The sequence below is a fragment of the Tursiops truncatus genome, chromosome 14 (genome assembly GCF_011762595.2).
Source record: "Tursiops truncatus isolate mTurTru1 chromosome 14, mTurTru1.mat.Y, whole genome shotgun sequence".
Lineage (NCBI taxonomy): Eukaryota > Metazoa > Chordata > Mammalia > Artiodactyla > Delphinidae > Tursiops > Tursiops truncatus.
In genome coordinates this window covers 86,473,039-86,491,825 of record NC_047047.1, presented here as the reverse complement: position 1 = coordinate 86,491,825, position 18,787 = coordinate 86,473,039, and the positions used below count along the sequence as shown (strand labels likewise).

Below are 18,787 nucleotides of genomic sequence, written 5' to 3'. Positions count from 1 at the left end.
TGAGATTTTGGTTCATTCATTTCATTTTAGCTTCCAGTGTATAAGCAAAGCAGGTCATTAAAATGTGCTTTTAAAAGGAAGCTATAATGATATAAACAAATAAATAACATTTATGAATGAGCTTTAATATATTTTATTTAAATATTGGGCATAATTTTTACCCATTCAGAATATTCATAACAAGTCATAATGAGTCATAAGTAAAAATCATGAAATTTTCTTTTTTAATTTTCATCTAAGAAAGGAAGAGTATTGTGGTCTTATAAATCCTCTAACATTTCTAGCAGTTTTTTGTTTGTTTTTTGCGGTACACGGGTCTCTCACTGCTGTGGCCTCTCCCGTTGCGAAGCACAGGCTCCGGACGCGCAGGCTCAGCGGCCGTGGCTCACGGGCCCAGCCGCTCCGCGGCATGTGGGATCCTCCCGGACCGGGGCACGAACCCGTGTCCGCTGCATTGGCAGGCGGACTCCCAACCACTGCACCACCAGGGAAGCCCTCTAGCAGTTTTCATGGAGTTACTTTCAGGGAGTGTGTGTTTTCACACACTCAGGCCGCCTTTTAATCAGTTGTTTGGAATTCTCACTCTTGTTCGCAAGAAAGAATGACGGCAGTGGTTGTTGAACAGGCCACCGGAGGCTGGAGAAGCCCCCTTCCTTGAACTCTCCTTGCTCGTCCCTCACCTGTGTCCTCCCTCTTCGCGCTCTCCGTTGGTTGCTGCTCCCCTCTTTGCTGTATGTTCAGCCCTGTAATTCCAGGCCCGAGAGGCTGGGCCAGAAGCTGCTCGCATCAAGCATCTCAGACTGCCCACAGCGTGGTGAGCAGAGCTCATTCTCAGGTGTGGGGTTTAGAAGCCCTGGCGGGGGGCTGTGAACAGACAGCTCGCGTCTCCTCCTTGACGTGTGGTCCCCACACCCCAGCAGGACACACCCAGATGTGATACGCTAGGGTGACACCCGGCCACCGAGCTTCTCCACCTGTAACTGTCACACAGCTCGGGAAACCCAGAGCTTCAGCGCCGGTCGTGCCAGTAGAAGATATCGAGACAGTGGCCTGAGCCCGGAGCCTCAGCGGCCCCGTGAGAACCCGTCCCCTCTGCCGGGCAAGGCTGTCTTTCCTGTCGGCGTCCCGCTGCTTGAGGGATGGCAGGCCCCTGTCTAGAGCTCTGACTGTGCTTCCCGCAGGGCCCTCACACACAGTTTTGTGGAACCAGATGTCACCGGGCTGCTGGAATGGTTTCCGCAGGTGGGGATGCTTGATAGTTCTGTCACGCACGTCCTGGGTACTCTTACCCACCCAGTTCTGTCCTTTTTGGGAAGTCCTATGTGGGGATGCCTCCTGGTTGAATCCACTCTTTACTCAACAAAAATTAAATTTTTTTAAATGTCAAAAAAGAGTTTTATTAAGCACTCAGATAGTTAACAAATATTAACATGTTTTTCATATTTACTTCAGACTTTTTTTGTCATAAGCTCAAGTATTATTGATTCAGCCTTTAAAGCTCCCCATTTCCATCCCCTCCTAAAGCAGCTTAGCGTGAATTTGTGTTTCCATGTCATGTTTTGACATTTCCACTGCATACACACACATACACACACACACAATACAGAGAGAACCGCAGGCTTTTGAAATGTACATGAGGAGCGTATCTTTCTTCATTTTGCCTCTTTGTCCCACGTAACATTATTTGTATCCATAAGGTGAGCAGGTAGGATCTTTCCAGCTCCAGACCCTAATGAACGATGCATTGTGGTGCGTGTTTCTCTTTGGCCACATGTTCCTGCATTTCTCTATAAATTAAAAGTGTCAGTGCCAGGCTGTGTGGTGGTCGTATTTCCAATCTTACAAGAAATGGTCAAATTACTTTCCAAAGTAGTTATACTAATTTAGATTCCCAAAACCAGTGTATTCAAGTTTTTGTTTCCCCACCTGTGAATAAGTCTTATCAATAAGACTTCTATCTGGTGGGTCTGAAATTCTACCTCTCATTACATCTTCTAGGGTTAAATGGCTTTTGTGTGTTACTGGCTGTTGCAGTTTCCTCTGAGGGGACCCACTCCTTCATAATCTTTGCCCACATTTCCATTGGGCTATTTTTTGTTATTGATTTGTTGTAGTTCTTTACATATTTTAGGTATTTAATCCTTTATTTGTTATGAATCTTGCAAATATCTTCTCCCATTCTGGGAAATATCGTTTCTAACCCTAAAAAATACCAACATAACCTTTTTGTCAGCTTAGCAAGGGTTCCCCACGCTCCCTGCCCACATCGTCTTTGGCCCTGAACACAGACACCCCTGTACCACCCTACACAGCCCGCGGAGCATCCACCCCTCCCTGGAAACCTGCTCCCACCTCAGCTCCCGGGGAGAAAACAAGAGGGTCACGGATGCCAGCCTTTTCCCAAATAAGTGTTTTGGGTTTTGTTTGTCTTTAATGTTGACAAGTTCAGGATTACTGTTCCTGTTAAGGCTTTAAAGTACCTTTTCAAAACCCTTCACATTGTTTCTCTTTTGAGAGCCATTCTTCATATGTTTATAATAGCCTTCTCCCTTTAATTTGCTTTTAATCAAATTATTTTTGATATTGTAATTGTTACACTAACACAGATTGCTTCTCCTATTGGGTTTGTATTCTTGAGAACTGTTTAGAGGGATTGTATCCATGGATAATATTACGAGATCATTTACTGTGTTTTTTTATGAACGTCTTGCTCTGGTCTGGTGCCTTTGTTACAATTGATAACCAGTGTTGATACATTATTATTAACATTACATTTGGGTTCACTCTTTAAGTTATGCATATTCATTGAAATTTTATCTTCAAAACAGATGAAATGTCCATTCCTGATGTCGTTAACATACCCATTCCTGATGGAGTTCTTTTCAGCCTCTTGTAGGACACTAAGGTTTCCCATCCCAGCACCATCTTTTCTGTCTTTTGTTGGAATTCTGTCTCCTGTTCGAAAGAAAGCATAATGTTGGAAGTGAGCTTCAGGCTGTCAAAGTGCACCTCTGCGTAGGACAGCTCACTCCAGCTTTCTGTGCAACTGGAGGAAAACTGTGAAGCCACAGATCCCTCTGTTAGAAATGAAAAACATTTTGATTGTTGTTTAAGAAACGCACAGATAGCAGTGCCTCTTCTAATACTAAATTCAAATCTGTGTGTTTAGTTTAAGTTAATAGAGCTATAATGATTTCATGTGAAGTCTTATTTCAGAACTTAATCCTTATGAATTACCGAGTCAGACCAAAGCTGATGAGACATACACTCTGACTGACCCTCTGGCTCCCATCAGCTCCCTCCCCGCCTGGGTCAGCAAAGGTGAACTGTCACTGGGTCCTCCGTCCTTTTCTGCCCTCCCTCCAGAATCATGCAACTCACGTTTCTAGTTCTCAGACTAAATTCAGAAACTTTTTATCAACACATAACCATACATGGTGGTTCAGAATTGTTCAGCACATTTCAGATGTCTTACTTTGTTTTCCATGAGAAAATTAACTCATGTCTCAGAGTTAACATCTGCTGCTTAGGTTAGATTTCCAGTTTACTTTCCTCTGTGCCAGAACTCCTCCGAGTTTATCACTTAAGCCTATTTTCCTCGGTCTGAGAAGGCTGGTTAGCAAATCCTACAGCTCTTCACGTTGCTCACTCTCCTAGTGAACTCTGGCACGTCCAGTGTTTACTGGAACAGATGGTTAAGAGAGACGAACATGTGCAGTTCGGGGCGCCACCTCTATCGTCAGGACACCCAAGCGAAGCCTCCTGTAACCCGTCTCACGTGAGAAACGTGGGAGACATGTGCGTTCCCAGCGCCACCTGCATCAGACTCAGCGTTTCAGGCTCATGCAGAGGCAGTATGGACCATCCTGAATTCCCCTTCCTGCCTCAGGGCTCTGGGGCAGCACCGAATTACCCCTTTACTAATAAGTCGTCTAGGACTCACTCAGGCTGGTGTTTTGTTTTCAGATGCAGCCTTGAAGTTGGAAGTGTCTCTTTGAGGGTTGTTTCGTGGCAGGTGAGGGACTCTGTGCTCTCTGCCAGGCACGGGTGTCCCCCGACCTGTGTCCTCATGGCAGAGCAGAGGAAGCAGGGGCTCCACTCCTCGCGTGCCGCAGGGTCGCAGGGGTCGGGGAAGGACGGGGGTGGGTGCCGGGTCCAGGGAAGCAAGTGCAGAGCAGCAGTCAGGCACCGGGTCCTGCTTGCCTTGACAGCGAGAGGAACTGCCAGGCCCCAAGGGGGGGAGCTGAGCCTGCTGACCGTGGGCAGAGGGTCCACGGAGTCTGCGCTCTGCTGGGCGTCCACCAGGCACCATCGCGTCAGCATGCTCGGGCCTCCCAGCAGCCTGGCCATGTCCCAGTCCCCTGTCCGGCTGGGCAGGTGGCCAGGAAAGTGGAGAGAGGATGCCACCCACCCAGCACACAGGCGAGTGGGTGGCGGGAGGGCCAGACCGTCTCCACGCCAGGGAAGTCCCGTGCCTGTGTGCCCCGCTGGAGTCAAGCTGACATTCCTCCTTTTGCTTTTTCTTTCAAGTTCGCTGCCCAGCACGGGGCCTGTGTGATTTCTGGTGCATCCCGCTCTGATTCTCTGGCTGCCGAGTGGGTCTGCAGTACTGCAGGGGACTCGATAACATGAATTGTGTAGGAGTGTTTTCATTTAATGTTTTCTAAATGATTAATGAGAGCACTTCTACCGTATTTATACCGACCTAGATTTTGGCAGGCCATGACTATATGTGGGAACTTTCCAGAAAAACAGAGCCACTGGGAAATACGTTTCCTTCCAGATTCTGACTTGCCCTCTTTTTCAAGGCGTGCTCTCCATGCAGGGGAGACAGGCTTCTGGCTGCTGTGGAGCTGCTGCGTATTTCATGTTGCTGGATTCTTCTGGCATGAAGGGCTTCACCGATTCCCAGTGACTCTTCACACAGAGCAAGGCTGGGTTTGCTAGACTGAGAGAATCAGTTTAAAGGTACTTTTATTTGCATTTCTTTAAAACAAACAAACAAAAGCAGGAAAGGCCTGAGTTACGTTGAAACAGTTTCTGTTGTGTTTTACTGGCGAGGTTGTGGGGTTTGCTTGGGAACAGTGGTCACATCCCCTTCGTGACCAGCGTACGTCCAGCGCCTGTGCCTGCATTGGCACCTGAAACCCACTGAGTGACTGGCTGTTAACCTGTTCAAGCTGGGATTAATAGACAGCGTTTCTCCAGCTGCTTTTCTTGTTGTGGCTGTATGAACAGTATATTTTTCTAGAGAGGGGCATTCCTCTTTCTGATGTGTCATGAGGCTGTGTGTGTGCTTCCCTCTCGATTTCTGCTCTATGAGATTTTTAAGCAGTATGAGACCTTCCCAGTGGTACCAAGAGAGAAGAGGGGGAAACTGCTGCCCACTTTAGCCCTGGCTTTCTCCCGGACACTCCCAGGAAAGCCACGGGCAAGGGTGACGTGGTTAAGGAGGATCGGTGCTGGCTCTTCTCTTCCTGCTCTCGGCCGTCTGGATAGAGTCCCAACTCCAGATGCAAGTCACAGGGAGGCACGTGGAGTGTCACCTGTCGCCGGCGTCTGCCTGCGTCCACCTCCCAGAGCTGCGGGAGTCCAGTCCAGCACAGACAGGCTCTGGTGGAAAGCTCGACAGTTTGGGACAGGGATGTCTGTTACTCCATAGAAGACGGTGCCTGGAGAGAAGACGGTGTGAGGGCCCAGAGAAGACAGAACTGCAGGCACGTTCTTCTGGTCTTCCAAAGGGTCTTTGTTCTGTCTGCGTTAGTTAGGACTTCCAGCAGCATGTTCAGTAGGAGTGGTAAAAAGGGGAGGGGCATCTCGGCACGATTCAGGACCTTAGGGGGAGGCACCTGGCTTCTCACCGTAGGTGTTTATAGATGTTTTTAGCTGTAGGTGTTTATAGATGTTCTTTATCAAATTGAGGACGTTTCCCTCTATTCATAGTTTGCTGAGAGTTTTAGTCATGAATGGGTGGTATATTTTGTCAAATGCTTCTTCTGCTTCTCTTGATTTATTGTGTGATTTTTCTTGTTTAGCTTGTTTGATGTGATGGGTTACGTTAATTCATTTTTGAATGTTGAACCAACCTTGCATACCTGGAATAAATCCCAGTTGGTCATGGTGGATAATTTCTTTTATACACTGTTAGTTTTGATTTGCTAATTTTTTGTTGGATTTGATCTAGTTGGAGTTGACTTGCTAATTTTGTGGAGGATTTTTGTATCTATGTTCATTAGCTATGTTCATCTATAGTTTTCCTTTCTTATAATACTGATTTTTTCCTGATTTTTCTATAATGCTGGCCTCATAGAATAAATGAGGGAGCATCCCCTCCACTTCTGTTTTCTGGAAGAGGCTGTAGAGAATTGGTACCACTTCCTCCTTAAATGTTGTGTAGAATTCACCAGTGAAACCATCTGGGCCTGGGCCTGGTGCCTTCTAGTTTTGGAAGGTTACTATTTATCGATTTCATTTCTTAAGTAGATATTGGCCTATTTAGATTATCTATTTCTCCTTGTATGAGTTGTAGTAAGTAGGTTGTGTCTTTCAAGGAATTGGTCCATTTCATCTAGGTTATAAAATTTGTTGACATAGATTTGTTCATAATATTCCTTTATTTTCCTTTTAATGTCCACGTGATCAGTAGTGATGACCCCTTTTTCATTTCTGATATTAGTAATTCATGTCTTCTCTCTTCTTTCTTGGTGAGCCTGGCTAGAGTTTTATAAATTTTATTGATTTTTGTCAAAGAACTAGATTTGGATTTTGATGATTTTCTCTCTTGATTTCCTGTTTCCAATGTCATTGCTTTCTGCTCTAACTTTTCTTTCTTTTCTTCTGCTTTTATATTGCTTGTTTTTATCTCGTATCCTACAGTAGAAGCTTAGATGATTAATTTTAGGTCTTTTAAATATATGCATTTAACACTGTAAAATTCCCTCTTAGCACTGCTTTTGCTGCATCCCACGAATTTTGATAAATAGTATTTTCATTTTCATTTAGTTTGAAATATTTTCATATGTTCTTTTAAATGCAAAAACTTCCCCAGGTCCATGGGCAGTTTCCAGGGCAAAGAGCAAGTAACTCCCGACCACCTTGTCATATATTCAGCTCATTTATAAATTGGGCTTGGGAACTTCACAGACGTTTTGTTTCTGCAATTATCTTATAAAGCTTAAAGTGTTGTAGAGATTCTCTCCCTGCAGGTAAATTCTAAACCACGTGGGAACGACTACTGCCTGTTCTCTGATGTATAGGGATGACAGACACAACTTATGTGTGACTTACCATGTTAGCGCGATCCCATTTTAGTGATGCCAACGGTCAAGAAATGGTTTCTAGGAAGCTGAAATGACTGATGCCAGGATGTCAACTCAGTCATCCGTCTTCTTCAGACGTGGCAATTATTTAGTGTCATCAAAAAAAAATTCTAACATTTAAATTGAATAATTGTCATCTTTCTTTTCTCTAGGCTCACAATCACAATAGAAACGATTTTCCATAGTATTCCTTAGTTTTGTTTGTCCTCTTGACCTTTCTTCTTCCTATCCTTACTGAAGACCATAGAGCATCATACAGTTTTTCAAGCTAAGAAGCACAAACATGAAGCCACCTCAGTGTGGCACATGGTAGGCCCTCGCTGATGGTTGCTGGATGGACGATGGACAGGCTGAGGCACAGAGAGGCTGAGCAGCTTGCAGCTGTCACACAGCTTGCTTCTAACCATCTTTAAAGTGTAGTCCAGGGGCTTCCCTGGTGGCGCAGTGGTTAAGAATCCACCTGCCAATGCAGGGGACACGGGTTCAATCCCTGGTCCGGGAAGATCCCACATGCCGCGGAGCAACTAAGCCCCTGCGCCACAACTACTGAGCCTGTGCTCTAGAGCCCGCGAGCCCTAGAGCTCACACGCCGCAACTTCTGAGCCCTGTGTGCTGCACCTACTGAAGCCCGCATGCCTAGAGCCCGTGCTCCGCAACAAGCCACCACGATGAGAAGCCCACACATCGCAACGAAGAGCAGCCCCTACTCACCACAACTAGAGAAAGTGCACGCGCAGCAACGAGGACCCAACGCAGCCAAAAAATAAAATAATAATAAAGTGTAGTCCAGACCTAAGTATTGAGAGGCCCCTTCTGAATCTGTGAGGTTGCCCTGTGCTGGCTTTGTCACATCCTTCAAGTCGTTCATAGTCAGCACAGGCTGTTTGATTATTTGACGGCATTTACATACTTACATACTTACTAAATTACGATATATACTGATACAGATAAACATCCAAGTCATGTCAGAGGGGAACGCGACACTAACAGAAAGATTCCCTCACCCTGAGAGAACACAGCCACGTTCAGACACTGTGCAAAAGCTCATTTCAACTGCAGTCCTTTTCGGATCACTGCTCTCATGCCCCCAGCACGCTGATGGAGGTGGCACTGCCCAGAACTCCCTCCCTCCGGGGCAGCCCTGGGCAGTGGAGTCTGCAAGGCCAGCTGCCATGCCTTCCTTCCGCTGGGACAGCTCTGAGTAGAACTTTCACTCCAGAGCCACACACACACACACACAGAACTTTCACTCCAGAGCCCCCCCCCCCCCCCCCACACACACACACACGTCCCGAGTCAGGCTGACGCTCCGTCCTCAGGACCTGGGCCCGAGGCGCACCCTCTCTCATTTCCCTCCCCGATAACCCGACCTATGCAACCTTCTACAGGAGTTCAACATCCCAAAGGAGTACAGAGAATCCATGAGTGTTCTGTTTTTTTTTACTGGAGCAGGCAGTGGTCTCTACCATTCTACTCATTTTGTGATAATTTCTACACGATTGTGGCGTAACTCTGGAAAAGCAGTGACAGCCAGCTTTCTCCTTTGGTCATTGTCTAGAACATACAGCTGTACAGAGAAAACCAAGACACGTTTTATAATTGGCATCATCGCATACTTTACCAAGACATAAGGGATTCCGTCATCCCTTCTGCTAGAACATCTGCAGATTCCCTGCTGCATGGGTGCTCACTCTGAGAGGGTGCTTAGTTGTGCTCAGTTACAGCAAACAGACTCACTCTGCTTTGACTTTGGTTCTAGGCTCCATGGTCCCCTTTTCGATGCGGATCCTACACGCGGAGCTTCAGCAGTACCTGGGGAACCCCCAGGAGTCGCTGGACCGGCTGCACAGGGTGAAGGCCGTCTGCAGCAAGGTAACCGTCGCACCAAATTGGGCCGCTGACCCCTCCCCTCCTGATGGAGGGCTCACCCAGACTTTCCCGCCCTCACGAGAAGCACATCACGCCACCCTGTACCCTTCCCACCACTGTGCTTCCCCCTCCTGAAAGGCAGACTGACCCGGTTCCTTGTGACCGTGCAATTCACTGTTCTTGCTGAATTATTCTGGGGGGGCGGTGGGTGGTTTTCGGCAAAGCTTGAAGCCTGAAATATTTCTTCCCGGTATTATTAGTAAATGAAAAGCAGGAGCGTCCCCTCTTGTGTAGAAATCACACACGTGGACACGTGCCGGGCTGCCCGACCACTCACGCATCCTGCAAAAGGCTACGTGCACCTGCTTCATGTCAAACGGAGCATCAGAGCAGCATTTAAAGAGATAATGGTTTAAAATGTTCCAGAATCAAAGCAAATTATAGTGTATCATGACAAGTGTCACTCGTAATACTGACTCCAAAGGCAGACAAGGTTCCGAAGTGCTTCCCGAGTTATTCTGGGTTGTAAAGTAACAATTACGTGGAAGGCATCAAGTTGTATCAACAGAAGATGAGATTTACTGCACTGAGTGATGGGAAGGAGAGATGTGGGGTTCAGAGTCTCCCCATCTCCAGGCAGCGGGCAGCCGCGCCCCCGAGAGCCTCCGTCTTCAGACTGGAAGTGAGCCTGCCTTTCCTACCCTCCTGGCAGCCTTGCTGTGTAGCTTAGCTGCAGCGTCATCTGTGGAAGGGCTTCCATAGCTGTAACAGCAAGCAGTTAGGAGCGGCAGCATGTGACAGGTTTTTAAACGAGGTTATTTGTACTTGTCGAGTTCCTGCTTCAGTCCCCAGCTGCTCTATGGTGGACGTTCCTGGAGCTCCTGGGGGGTCCTCTGTGTTCCCGGCAGGGAAGTGGCAGGGCTTCCGCCCTCGCAGAGTGGACGCCACAGCAGGCCACCTGACACTCTTAAGCTTTGCATCGGTTTTTGGCTTTTATAGCTTAAAAGATAAAAAGAAAAACTTTGCTCTCTTATAATTTGATCCGTTGATGGGGGAAATTGTGTCATCGCTATTTTTTAGAGTCTAACACTCCTTTCCTTGACTCTTAAAACATGGTTAAAATAGTTATTTCCAGAAATAGGAAAACAAAACTTGTAATTGGTACTGAATCAGTGATGTTCTAAATCACACACAGATGATTGTTTTTATTGCTTTTCACTCACCTCCGTGTCACAGGGGACGTGCATATGAATTCTAAGGCTTTAACCCTAAGGCTGTCTCCCAAGGCCTGCCCGGCGGGCTCCACGTTCTCCATGCGTCTCCGGGTGCCCGCCTGCCACGCCTGCTGCCACGTGGTGCTGCCCTTGACGCCACGGGCTCGGAGGTCGGACACGGGGGTGGCGGTGATGGCGGCGGTGGCCACGGGGCTGTGCTCAGTGCTCCCGCCTACACGATGGGTGCTGTGCTCCGTGCTTTATGCTGAAGCTCCGTAAGTGCTCACGACGGCTGTACAAGGCGGCGCCATGCCTGATGTACAGACAAGGAGACGGAGCCTCCGAGGGTTAAGTACAGCTGAGGTCCGGCCGCGAGGGGCCTGAACGAGAGCAGGTCGCCGGCTGTGACCCGGCCGCCGCAGCCCTTTTCCCCGCACGTGCAGCGTGTGCCCGGAAGCCTTGGAACGCGGCTTCGGCCTCGTGCGTCACCCTCCGGTGCCAGAGAGCGCCAGCCGCGCTTCCTCTGCCAAGAGCTGCTCTCAGTGGGTCAGGGGGCGCTGGGCTCCTCACTGGGGGCGGGGGGGGGGCGAGTCCAGCAAGGAAGGAGATGAGTCAGCCTGTGAAATAGTCTCTCCCAGGGTGATGCTCGCACCCGGCCCCCCGCCTCAGCTTCCCCTCCCCAGCCTGCTCGCCGGGCCTGGCCTCCTGCCCGCCCCAGACCCAGGGGGCCCAGGCTCAGCCAGCGCCCACCAGGCCTCCCAGACGCAACTGCCTGCTGGGGTGCAGCTGCGGCGTCGAGCAGGGCCCACCCGGGCCGCCCTGGGGTCGTCACGGGGGCTGGGGCGGACAGGAGGCCGCGCCGGGGCTACCCTCTGGAGCCGCCGACCGGCCAGCGCCTTGACGGCGATCGAGGGCTTCACTCCACGCAGGCAGCGAAACCAGGGCGTCATTTCCGGAAGGAAAGCAGCGGCGTGGTCCACACCCCCGAAGCGCTCTGTGCCCGTCGGTTTCGTTGCGCGTGTGGCGTCTCTCGTTGCTCTGGAGGTCAGGGGTGGGCGTGGAAGCCGCGCCTGGGAAGGGGGTAAAGAAGAGAGCACGAAGGTTTCCGTCCTTAGTGAGAAAGCCGGCCGAGGCCCCGCTCGGTGCTTGGGAAGTGCACACGCTTGTCGCGGGTGCAGGTGTGTGTGCAGATGTGCTCGGAGCCCGCTGTTGGTCGCTGCCTCTCTAGCACACGTCAGGTGTTCACAGGTTCAGCCCCAGCGCGGGTTTCCCAAGTGAAAGGGGACGACCCGGGGTGGCAGCTAGAGTGAGATGAGGGCGGGCCCGGGGCAGCCAGGGTGGGTGAGAAGCAGACACCTGCCACCCGGTGGCCCTCGGCCCGGGCAGCCAGTGTCCCCCCTGCAAAGGGACACACTGGGATAGAGGTCTCCCACTGCTTCCAGTCTGTGCCGCCCCGACCAGAGCAGCAGGGCACAGAGCCGGGTGTCCCAGGGCGCCGGGCTGGGGTGTGGGGACACGACACGGGCTCCAGATGGGTGTCTCGTCTCCACAGCCGTCACGTGGGAAGTGTTTAGGATGTGACATCCGCTGTCCAAGCCAGTCTGCAGAATTACAATTACAGGACGGCCTCTGTGAAGGAAGTAATATGCCCTGAAGGAAAAACACTCCAGTACGTTAGAGGTGTGGGTAATGGGCTTAATGGTCATTTTTATTCTCTGTCCAGGTCTTAACAATGCACGTGTTAGTTTTATAAGTAGAATATTTTTCTATTGAAAAAAAATTAAATGAGGACAACGGGGCAAAGGGAAGATAAAATTCAGACAGCAGTACGGTCGGTAACGTACAAGGTTTATGCCACACACAGGTTGGCGCTGAGGGTCCAGGTAAGCAGAGCAGAGAGGGACATAACACCAGTTATGGAATCCCCGGCATCGTTTGCTCAGAAGAAGCTGAGCTTTTCCTTATACAGAAGATTCACTGGAGAATGGTTAGAGCCTGTGTATTCAACCTGATGAGAGCACTCTCTCGATTTTTTAGGTGCGGCCCAGTTTTAGCAGAACATTACTCATGACCTTTACAAAACGGTTCAGGGTTTTCTCTGCTGTCTTTGAAATAGAAGGTGACAAGTAAGAACCACGTGGTGAAGTAGTAAATGTTTGGTTCAGATGTAGTGGTATTGATGAAGAACAAAATATACCTCGATTTAAAATAAGCATGCCCCGTGGCTTAGGAGAGCCATCCCTGTCACGCCACAGCAGCGGTACCTCTGCTCACCATCCCTGCCCCTCGGCTTCTCTGCGGGCCACTGCACCTCTGGGTCCCGTCGGCAAAGAGCCAGGGAACACGTTTCTAAGCCCGTTTGCATGCGTCATGATGCCAGATCAGCGTGGGGTTTGGGTCGCCGCTGATGGGGACGTGCCGCGTGGGTTTAAGTTCAGTGCTGCCCTGCCCTACAATTCGATTTCTGCAGCCTCTGCCCGCCCCACCTTAGCCCGGCTCGGGGCACCAGGTAAGGAAGTGCCCCTTCAGAGACCCTCACTGCCGAAGGAGCCCCTCGGGAAGGGACGTCGGTTTGCTCTGTTCTTGGTTGGACACCCTAATGAGGCAGAGGTGAGAGGGGCGTTTCTAGGAAAGGTTCATATCTTTACTAAAAAGGAATTCCAACAGATGGACCTGCTCGGTTATACTGTTTTACTTGTAAACGAAGTTAAGAACGGAAGAGAGAACAGACATTGTCCGCCCTCCCCCTGCCAGCCGCTCTGGGAAGCACCCAGCTGGGCGGGCCATCCGGCGTGACCACGCCCGCCGCTGCCCGGCTTCACCAGACGCCCATGGTCCCCACGCCCCTCTGTCCTGCCCGCTCCAGCAGAGAAAACATTGACGGTGGCTTCATCAGATAAGATGGGAGTGGCTGGCAAGTGAGGGCAGGTGGTGGAGAAGGGGAGGTGATGGCTCCTAATCCCTGGGCCCGGGTGTGCTCAGAGGGCCCAGAAGGAGGAGGTGACAGGAGCGTCCCTGTCGGCAGGGTCGTTGCAGATCCCAGAACAGAGACTTGGGAATGTCGACCTCACCCCTCAGCAGCCCCAGCCCCGTGTGAAATCTGATGTGCCAGAGGTGACCCACAGCGTGCCGTAAGGTCACCCGAGTTGGCAGGCGGTCCCGCCCGACACCTGCATGATAGCCCAGCAACAGGCAGCCCTCGGTGGAACAGAGAGGTCTGGAATCTCCATCCTGGCATCGTTTACCTTGGCATCGAAGGTTCTCACTCTCTGACCTGCATGGAAAGAGAGAGCATTGCGTCAAGGTGTGATGCCCTGCCGGGGGGTGTCCACAGGCCGCGGCTGGAGGGGCTTGGGAGTCAGGCAGACGGGTGTTTCCAGGTGTGACCCTGACTCTTCCTGGTGGGGTGACCAGCCTGTGGAAGCCTGGGGAGGAGTGGTGTCACCAGCCACCTCCAGGCTGCTGTGTGGGTTAGATGACCAGCAACCTGGCACAGTGCGTGGTCCACGGGAGTGTTTAATATTCCTGCAGTGGCTTGGAGCAACTCCGAGAAGCCTCTTTTCACTTTGAAAAGCCTTTTTTCCAGAAGGTCCCCTAGGAGACTGGTAGGGCTGAGAAGGTCCCAGAACTTTCCAGAGAAATCTAAGCCCCTCTAGGGAGACCTGCTCTCACCTCAGTCTGAACACCACAGGTCATTAGTGAGTCCTTGGGTCCTTGAGTTAGGGCCGGCCCCCAGGGGTCCAAAGATTGGACGCTTTGTGCATAAACGCGGTCGCTACAGCCACAGCCCACCCACAGCCCCGTGACAGGCTGACAAAGGACAGGACCAGGGCTCCTTCCATGAGAGCTTTCCCACAAACCGAGGTCCCCAGACCACCCATACTGGTGCTGCCTGGAGCCCATCAGAAGGGCCGGGTTTGGGCTGCGCCCTGCATAGGACTCAGAACCTGAAGTTTAAAATACCGGAGTCCAGGGTCATGCGTATGCACCAGGGCCCACGAACCCAAAAATGTTTGTAAGTGATCTTCCAAACCCAGGGTAACTGCAGAGAAGTCAGGGCATGGGTTTGTTCCCTTTAAATATGAGTAGGTGACCACATTGCCTGTTTGAGATCAAGTGGTCCTTTATTTATCTATCTATCTATCTATCTATCTATCTATGGCTGCATTGGGTCTTCGTTGCTGCGCGCGGGCGTTCACCAGTTGCGGCGAGCGGGGGCTACTCTTCGTTGCGGGGCGTGGGCTTCTTGTTGTGGTGGCTTCTCTTATTGCGGATCACGGGCTGTAGGTACACAGGCTTCAGTAGTTGCAGCACTTGGGCTCAGTAGCTGCGGCTCGTGGGCTCTAGAGCGCAGGCTCAGTAGTTGTGGCGCACGGGCTTTGTTTCTCTGCAGCATGTGGGATCTTCCTGGACCAGGGCTCGAACCCGTGTCCCCTGCATTGGCAGGTGGATTCTTATCCACTGCGCCACCAGGGAAGCCCTGAGATCAAGTGGTCTTGGTTACATATGGAGTCAGGCAGCTGGGATATTCGTACGAGGCGTATAGTTTTCTCCTTGGACAAAACAACCGAGCCCGGGCCTTCTGAGTCCTTTGTCTTCCCTCCGCTGCTGTCCAGAGTGTTGACGGCGTCTGCATTGCTGGAGTGACGCTGCCCGTCGCAGAACCAATCCAGGACAGCCCAGGACCCACAGGTGGGGCGGGGGGTGTCGATGCAGCCTCTCAGCTCTGGTCACACCCACCTGCCGAAAGAACACCGGGTCCAGAACCGTCTCCCAGGCCCACATTTCCTCCTGGCTGCTCCCTATTCATGTCCAAGCAGCATCTTCACACACTCAAAACCACTGTCATTTCAGTATTTAGTTACTTTCGGAAGTACGTGGCTTGCCCAGAGCCCAGCTGCTGCCGACCCGCCACCCCACGCTCGCGTTTCCGGAGCATCTTCCAGAATGGGTGCCGTGGGCGCGGCCCATCTTGGTCGTTCTGGGAAGCAGACCCAGAACTGCTCACGGGCGTCCGACCTGCACCTGGACAGGAGGGACAGGAGGGGCATGCGGCCACGTTTGCCATCCGAGTAGCTCAGGCTTTGGGTGGGAGCGTTTCTGTACTTTACGGAAACGACCTTCGGTAGATCAGCGTGCTGTTACTGTGACTGTGTGAAGTCATACGGGTGGGAACTCTCTCCCCCAGACACTGCTCTCCTGCAATTTAGCTCAGGCTGGAGGTAACTGGCCCCCCAGGTGGGTTGCCCAGATGTGTGGAGAGGCCCTGCAGGGGGCCAGGACCACTCCCCGACCCCGCCCTCCTGGAGTCTGTGCTTCCGATGATTCTCTCATGCTCTTTTGTTGTGGTTGGTTTTGCTGTCAGGCCTGCCCCTCCCCCCACGTCCCATCCGTCAGCCCGTGAGTCGTGAGTCGGGGCCAGGCCTCGGGCCTTCTGCACTGTGCGTGGCCCCCGGGGCTAGGAAGAGCCAGGCCTCCCGCGTTTCTTCTTCAGAATCGCTTAGTCCTTCTCTTTGTTCCTGTCCCTCCTCAATGGTACCTTCGAGACCTTCTTTCCTGGTCAGTGTCTGTTTTTATGATTATTTATCAGAAGACCGATTGGCTGAAAAATGTCATTTGACCTCGTTTGGACCAACTAGCTCACCTTTGAGGTTACAGTTTTGAAGCCCGGGTGTGTCCTGAGTGGTCACGGTAGGACAGGCCTTCGTGTTCACAGCGAACTGTCGTCCACCTTTCGTGAAGCGCTGACCCTTGGCGGCAGAGGAGGCCCAGCTGGCCTGTCTCTGTGTGGATGGGACGAGGCCAGTGAAAGCCCGGAGCAGCTGCTTCGCTGGTCGTGAGCTTCGCCTCTTGAGGGTGGGCCGTTTGGGGCAGTGCTGCCTTGCAGAGTGGCCCACTACACAAGGGGGTGTCTCCCCAAAGCACGTGGCCTGAAGTCGGCCGTCAGGGAAGCATGAGACCCCCGTTTTCACTTAGCGCGTCTTTCTTTTCCTTCCCTGCAAACAGCCTTTACTATTAACACGTTTTTCTCCTCACCCTGCCCTCCAAAAGAACATAGGCTCTGCTCAGATCACTGTGGTAGCAACTTTTTTCCTTTCAGGGAAACCAAATCACAGAGGAAGCAACTCAAGGTTATTAGCCGAACAGTAAAAACTATGTAAAGTGACAGATGCTCAGAATTTATCTGATACATTTAAAAAGGCTGCACATCTCAGGTGCCCTCGAGGAGCGAGCCTGATGTTTTCACAGAAGTTAATAATCGTCCTCTTGTGTAACATTCCCGGTGCTTTCCTGACAGACAGAGAATATCTGCCCCTCGTCTGGGGTCTCTGATGCTTTACGAGCGTCATAAACCCAAACCCCCCACCAGTCAGAGAGCAGCTCCCTGTTTGCCGTCATCTCCGTGCCTTGTGGGCAGCGAAGCTTAAAGCGTGTCCCTGCGAAACGCTGCTTGACAAATGGGTTTCCATACAGAGAAATCTGCTTCTCCTGGAGTATATTGTGACAACGTCTAGAAGCAAATTCACTTCTGTTGTTCTTCCTTCCATTTCCCGCAGATCCTGACGAACTTGGAGCAGGGCCTGGCCGAGGATGGCAGCATGAACAGCATGGCCCCGGAGAACAGACAAGGTCAGTGCCGGACTCGCCTTCCTTAGACAGTCAGCCGGCATCGTCAGCGGGCTCGGCCCCAGAGGTTTCTCTGTCTCATTCTTTTCCTTCTCACTCCGTAATGCACTCATCCTCTCATGCATTCATCTCCTCAGTCCTTTCTTGGACCAAGCCAGGCACCGTGGTTGGTGCTGGCATAAGGCACGAACCCCGCTCTCGGGGAGCCCCGTCAGGCCGAGACCCGCCTACAGCAAATAACCCCAGAAATCAACGTGAGCATCCACAGCAAGGTGGGTGCCTGGCCCGCCCGCCCGTGGGGAGCCTGAGGCCTGGGCGGAGCTGGAGAGGAAAGGAAGACGGGGCCCTGCGTGTGGAGCCTCGGGGGCCAGGCCATGGAAATGGGTCGTTATGTGAGTGCTGGGCGGGCAGGGGCCGAACTGCGTTTTGAAAAGATTATCCTGGCTGAGATTTCTTGAGAACGTTAGAGAGAAGAACTTCTAATGATGCTTCAAAACCCAGCTCAGATGGGACCTCCCTAAGAGGCTGGCACCTCTGCACATGAGCCTGTGGGCTTATGTGGTCTCCAGGGGCTCGGTGGTCCCCCGCTCTGCGCCTGACTTGGAGCGGCTGTCGGTGACCACGGGCGAGCACGGATGATGTGGGCAAGGGGTGGGCTTCCTCTGAAGCCACGCTGTGAGGAGACGGATGTGCCAGAAGCAGGAGAGGTGGCCTGAGAGGAGAACCCCCCGGGGCAGAGACCTGTGCCCATGCCTCGGGCACGGCGGGGCCCCGGGCGCCGTGCACCCCAGACGCGCTCGTGACTATGGGAAAGGGGGAAGCATCCCAGGCAGGAGATGTCCATCCTCGAGGACCAACAGCTCTGGCTGCGTTTGTGCTTTAAACACAGATCCCTTTCTTTGAGAAATCCCAGGAGACCAGGTCTGTAGGTGCGATGTTCGTGCGTCCTTCTCAGTGATGTAAGTGCCGGTAGATAACAGGGGTCTGACGTGGGCATCTCCGTGCCCTGGGACATCCCGCCCTCAGCATCTTTCCCAGTCTGGCCATGTCATCCCACGGGGGGTCCGTGTTTTGGTAGCAGAGAGCAGGTAGTTGTTGGAGCTCAGGAAGCAGTGCCCAGAAACCTGACAACTCACAGCAGATCAACAGATTTATAGGCAAAGAGGGGAAGAAAGCACTAGGAAGTCCTCAAAGATAGTCAAAATCAAATTCAGTTCACTGAGAATCCACATTTTACACTGGTTAAGGAAAGATATTCAGAATTTTTCTTTTCACAAAAATGATGTCATAAGGGGAGTGTAAGCAGCTAATGTATATTTAATTGCTGAAAGGCAAAGTGAGTTACGTTCTTAATTCTGACAATTAAGTTTTGTGTCCTTTTCTCAAGCACTCCAGGAATAAGCGTCATTTCTAGGAGACTGTTATCCCAAAATTGACCCTTGGTCCCGGCAGCGGGAGGAAGGTCAGCTTAAGGCAAGCTCGCCCAGTGGTCACCATTCACATGCGTCTGGGACGTGCTTCTCCCTGGGCCTGAGCTGGATGGCAGATTCAACATCTGACCAAGCACCGGCCTCTCCAGCCTCCCCGCCCCGCATCCGCTCCACTCCCCCTGCCCTCAGAGCCTGCTGAGGCAGATGGGTTAGGAATTGTTGCTTCCACTTAAAAGGTCACAACACCTAGGCCTTGGGCAGGCAGGCCGCTGTTACCAGGGCGCAGCTGCTGACACCGGGGTGTGACCGTCCACCAGCCCTGCATCCG

General features: G+C 51.7%; 1 protein-coding gene across 5 annotated transcripts in view; it reads left to right on the top strand.

Annotated features, from left to right (window-relative positions):
• Nucleotides 1-18,787, top strand: part of TRAPPC12 (trafficking protein particle complex subunit 12) — a 64,560-nt gene that overhangs the window by 31,246 nt on the left and 14,527 nt on the right. For 3 of the 5 annotated variants that reach the window (XR_012325833.1, XM_019943339.3, XM_073791624.1), the window contains 3 exons: nucleotides 9,079-9,191; nucleotides 16,960-17,032; nucleotides 17,167-17,301. Coding sequence is in view for 3 of the 5 variants with exons in the window: in XM_019943339.3 (XP_019798898.1) it covers nucleotides 9,079-9,191; nucleotides 16,960-17,032; nucleotides 17,167-17,301 (321 nt within the window). In the remaining 2 variants the exon portion in view is untranslated. The remainder of the gene's footprint in view (nucleotides 1-9,078; nucleotides 9,192-16,959; nucleotides 17,033-17,166; nucleotides 17,302-18,787) is intronic. The other 2 variants (XR_004521698.2, XM_004316572.4) reach the window with 1 other exon arrangement.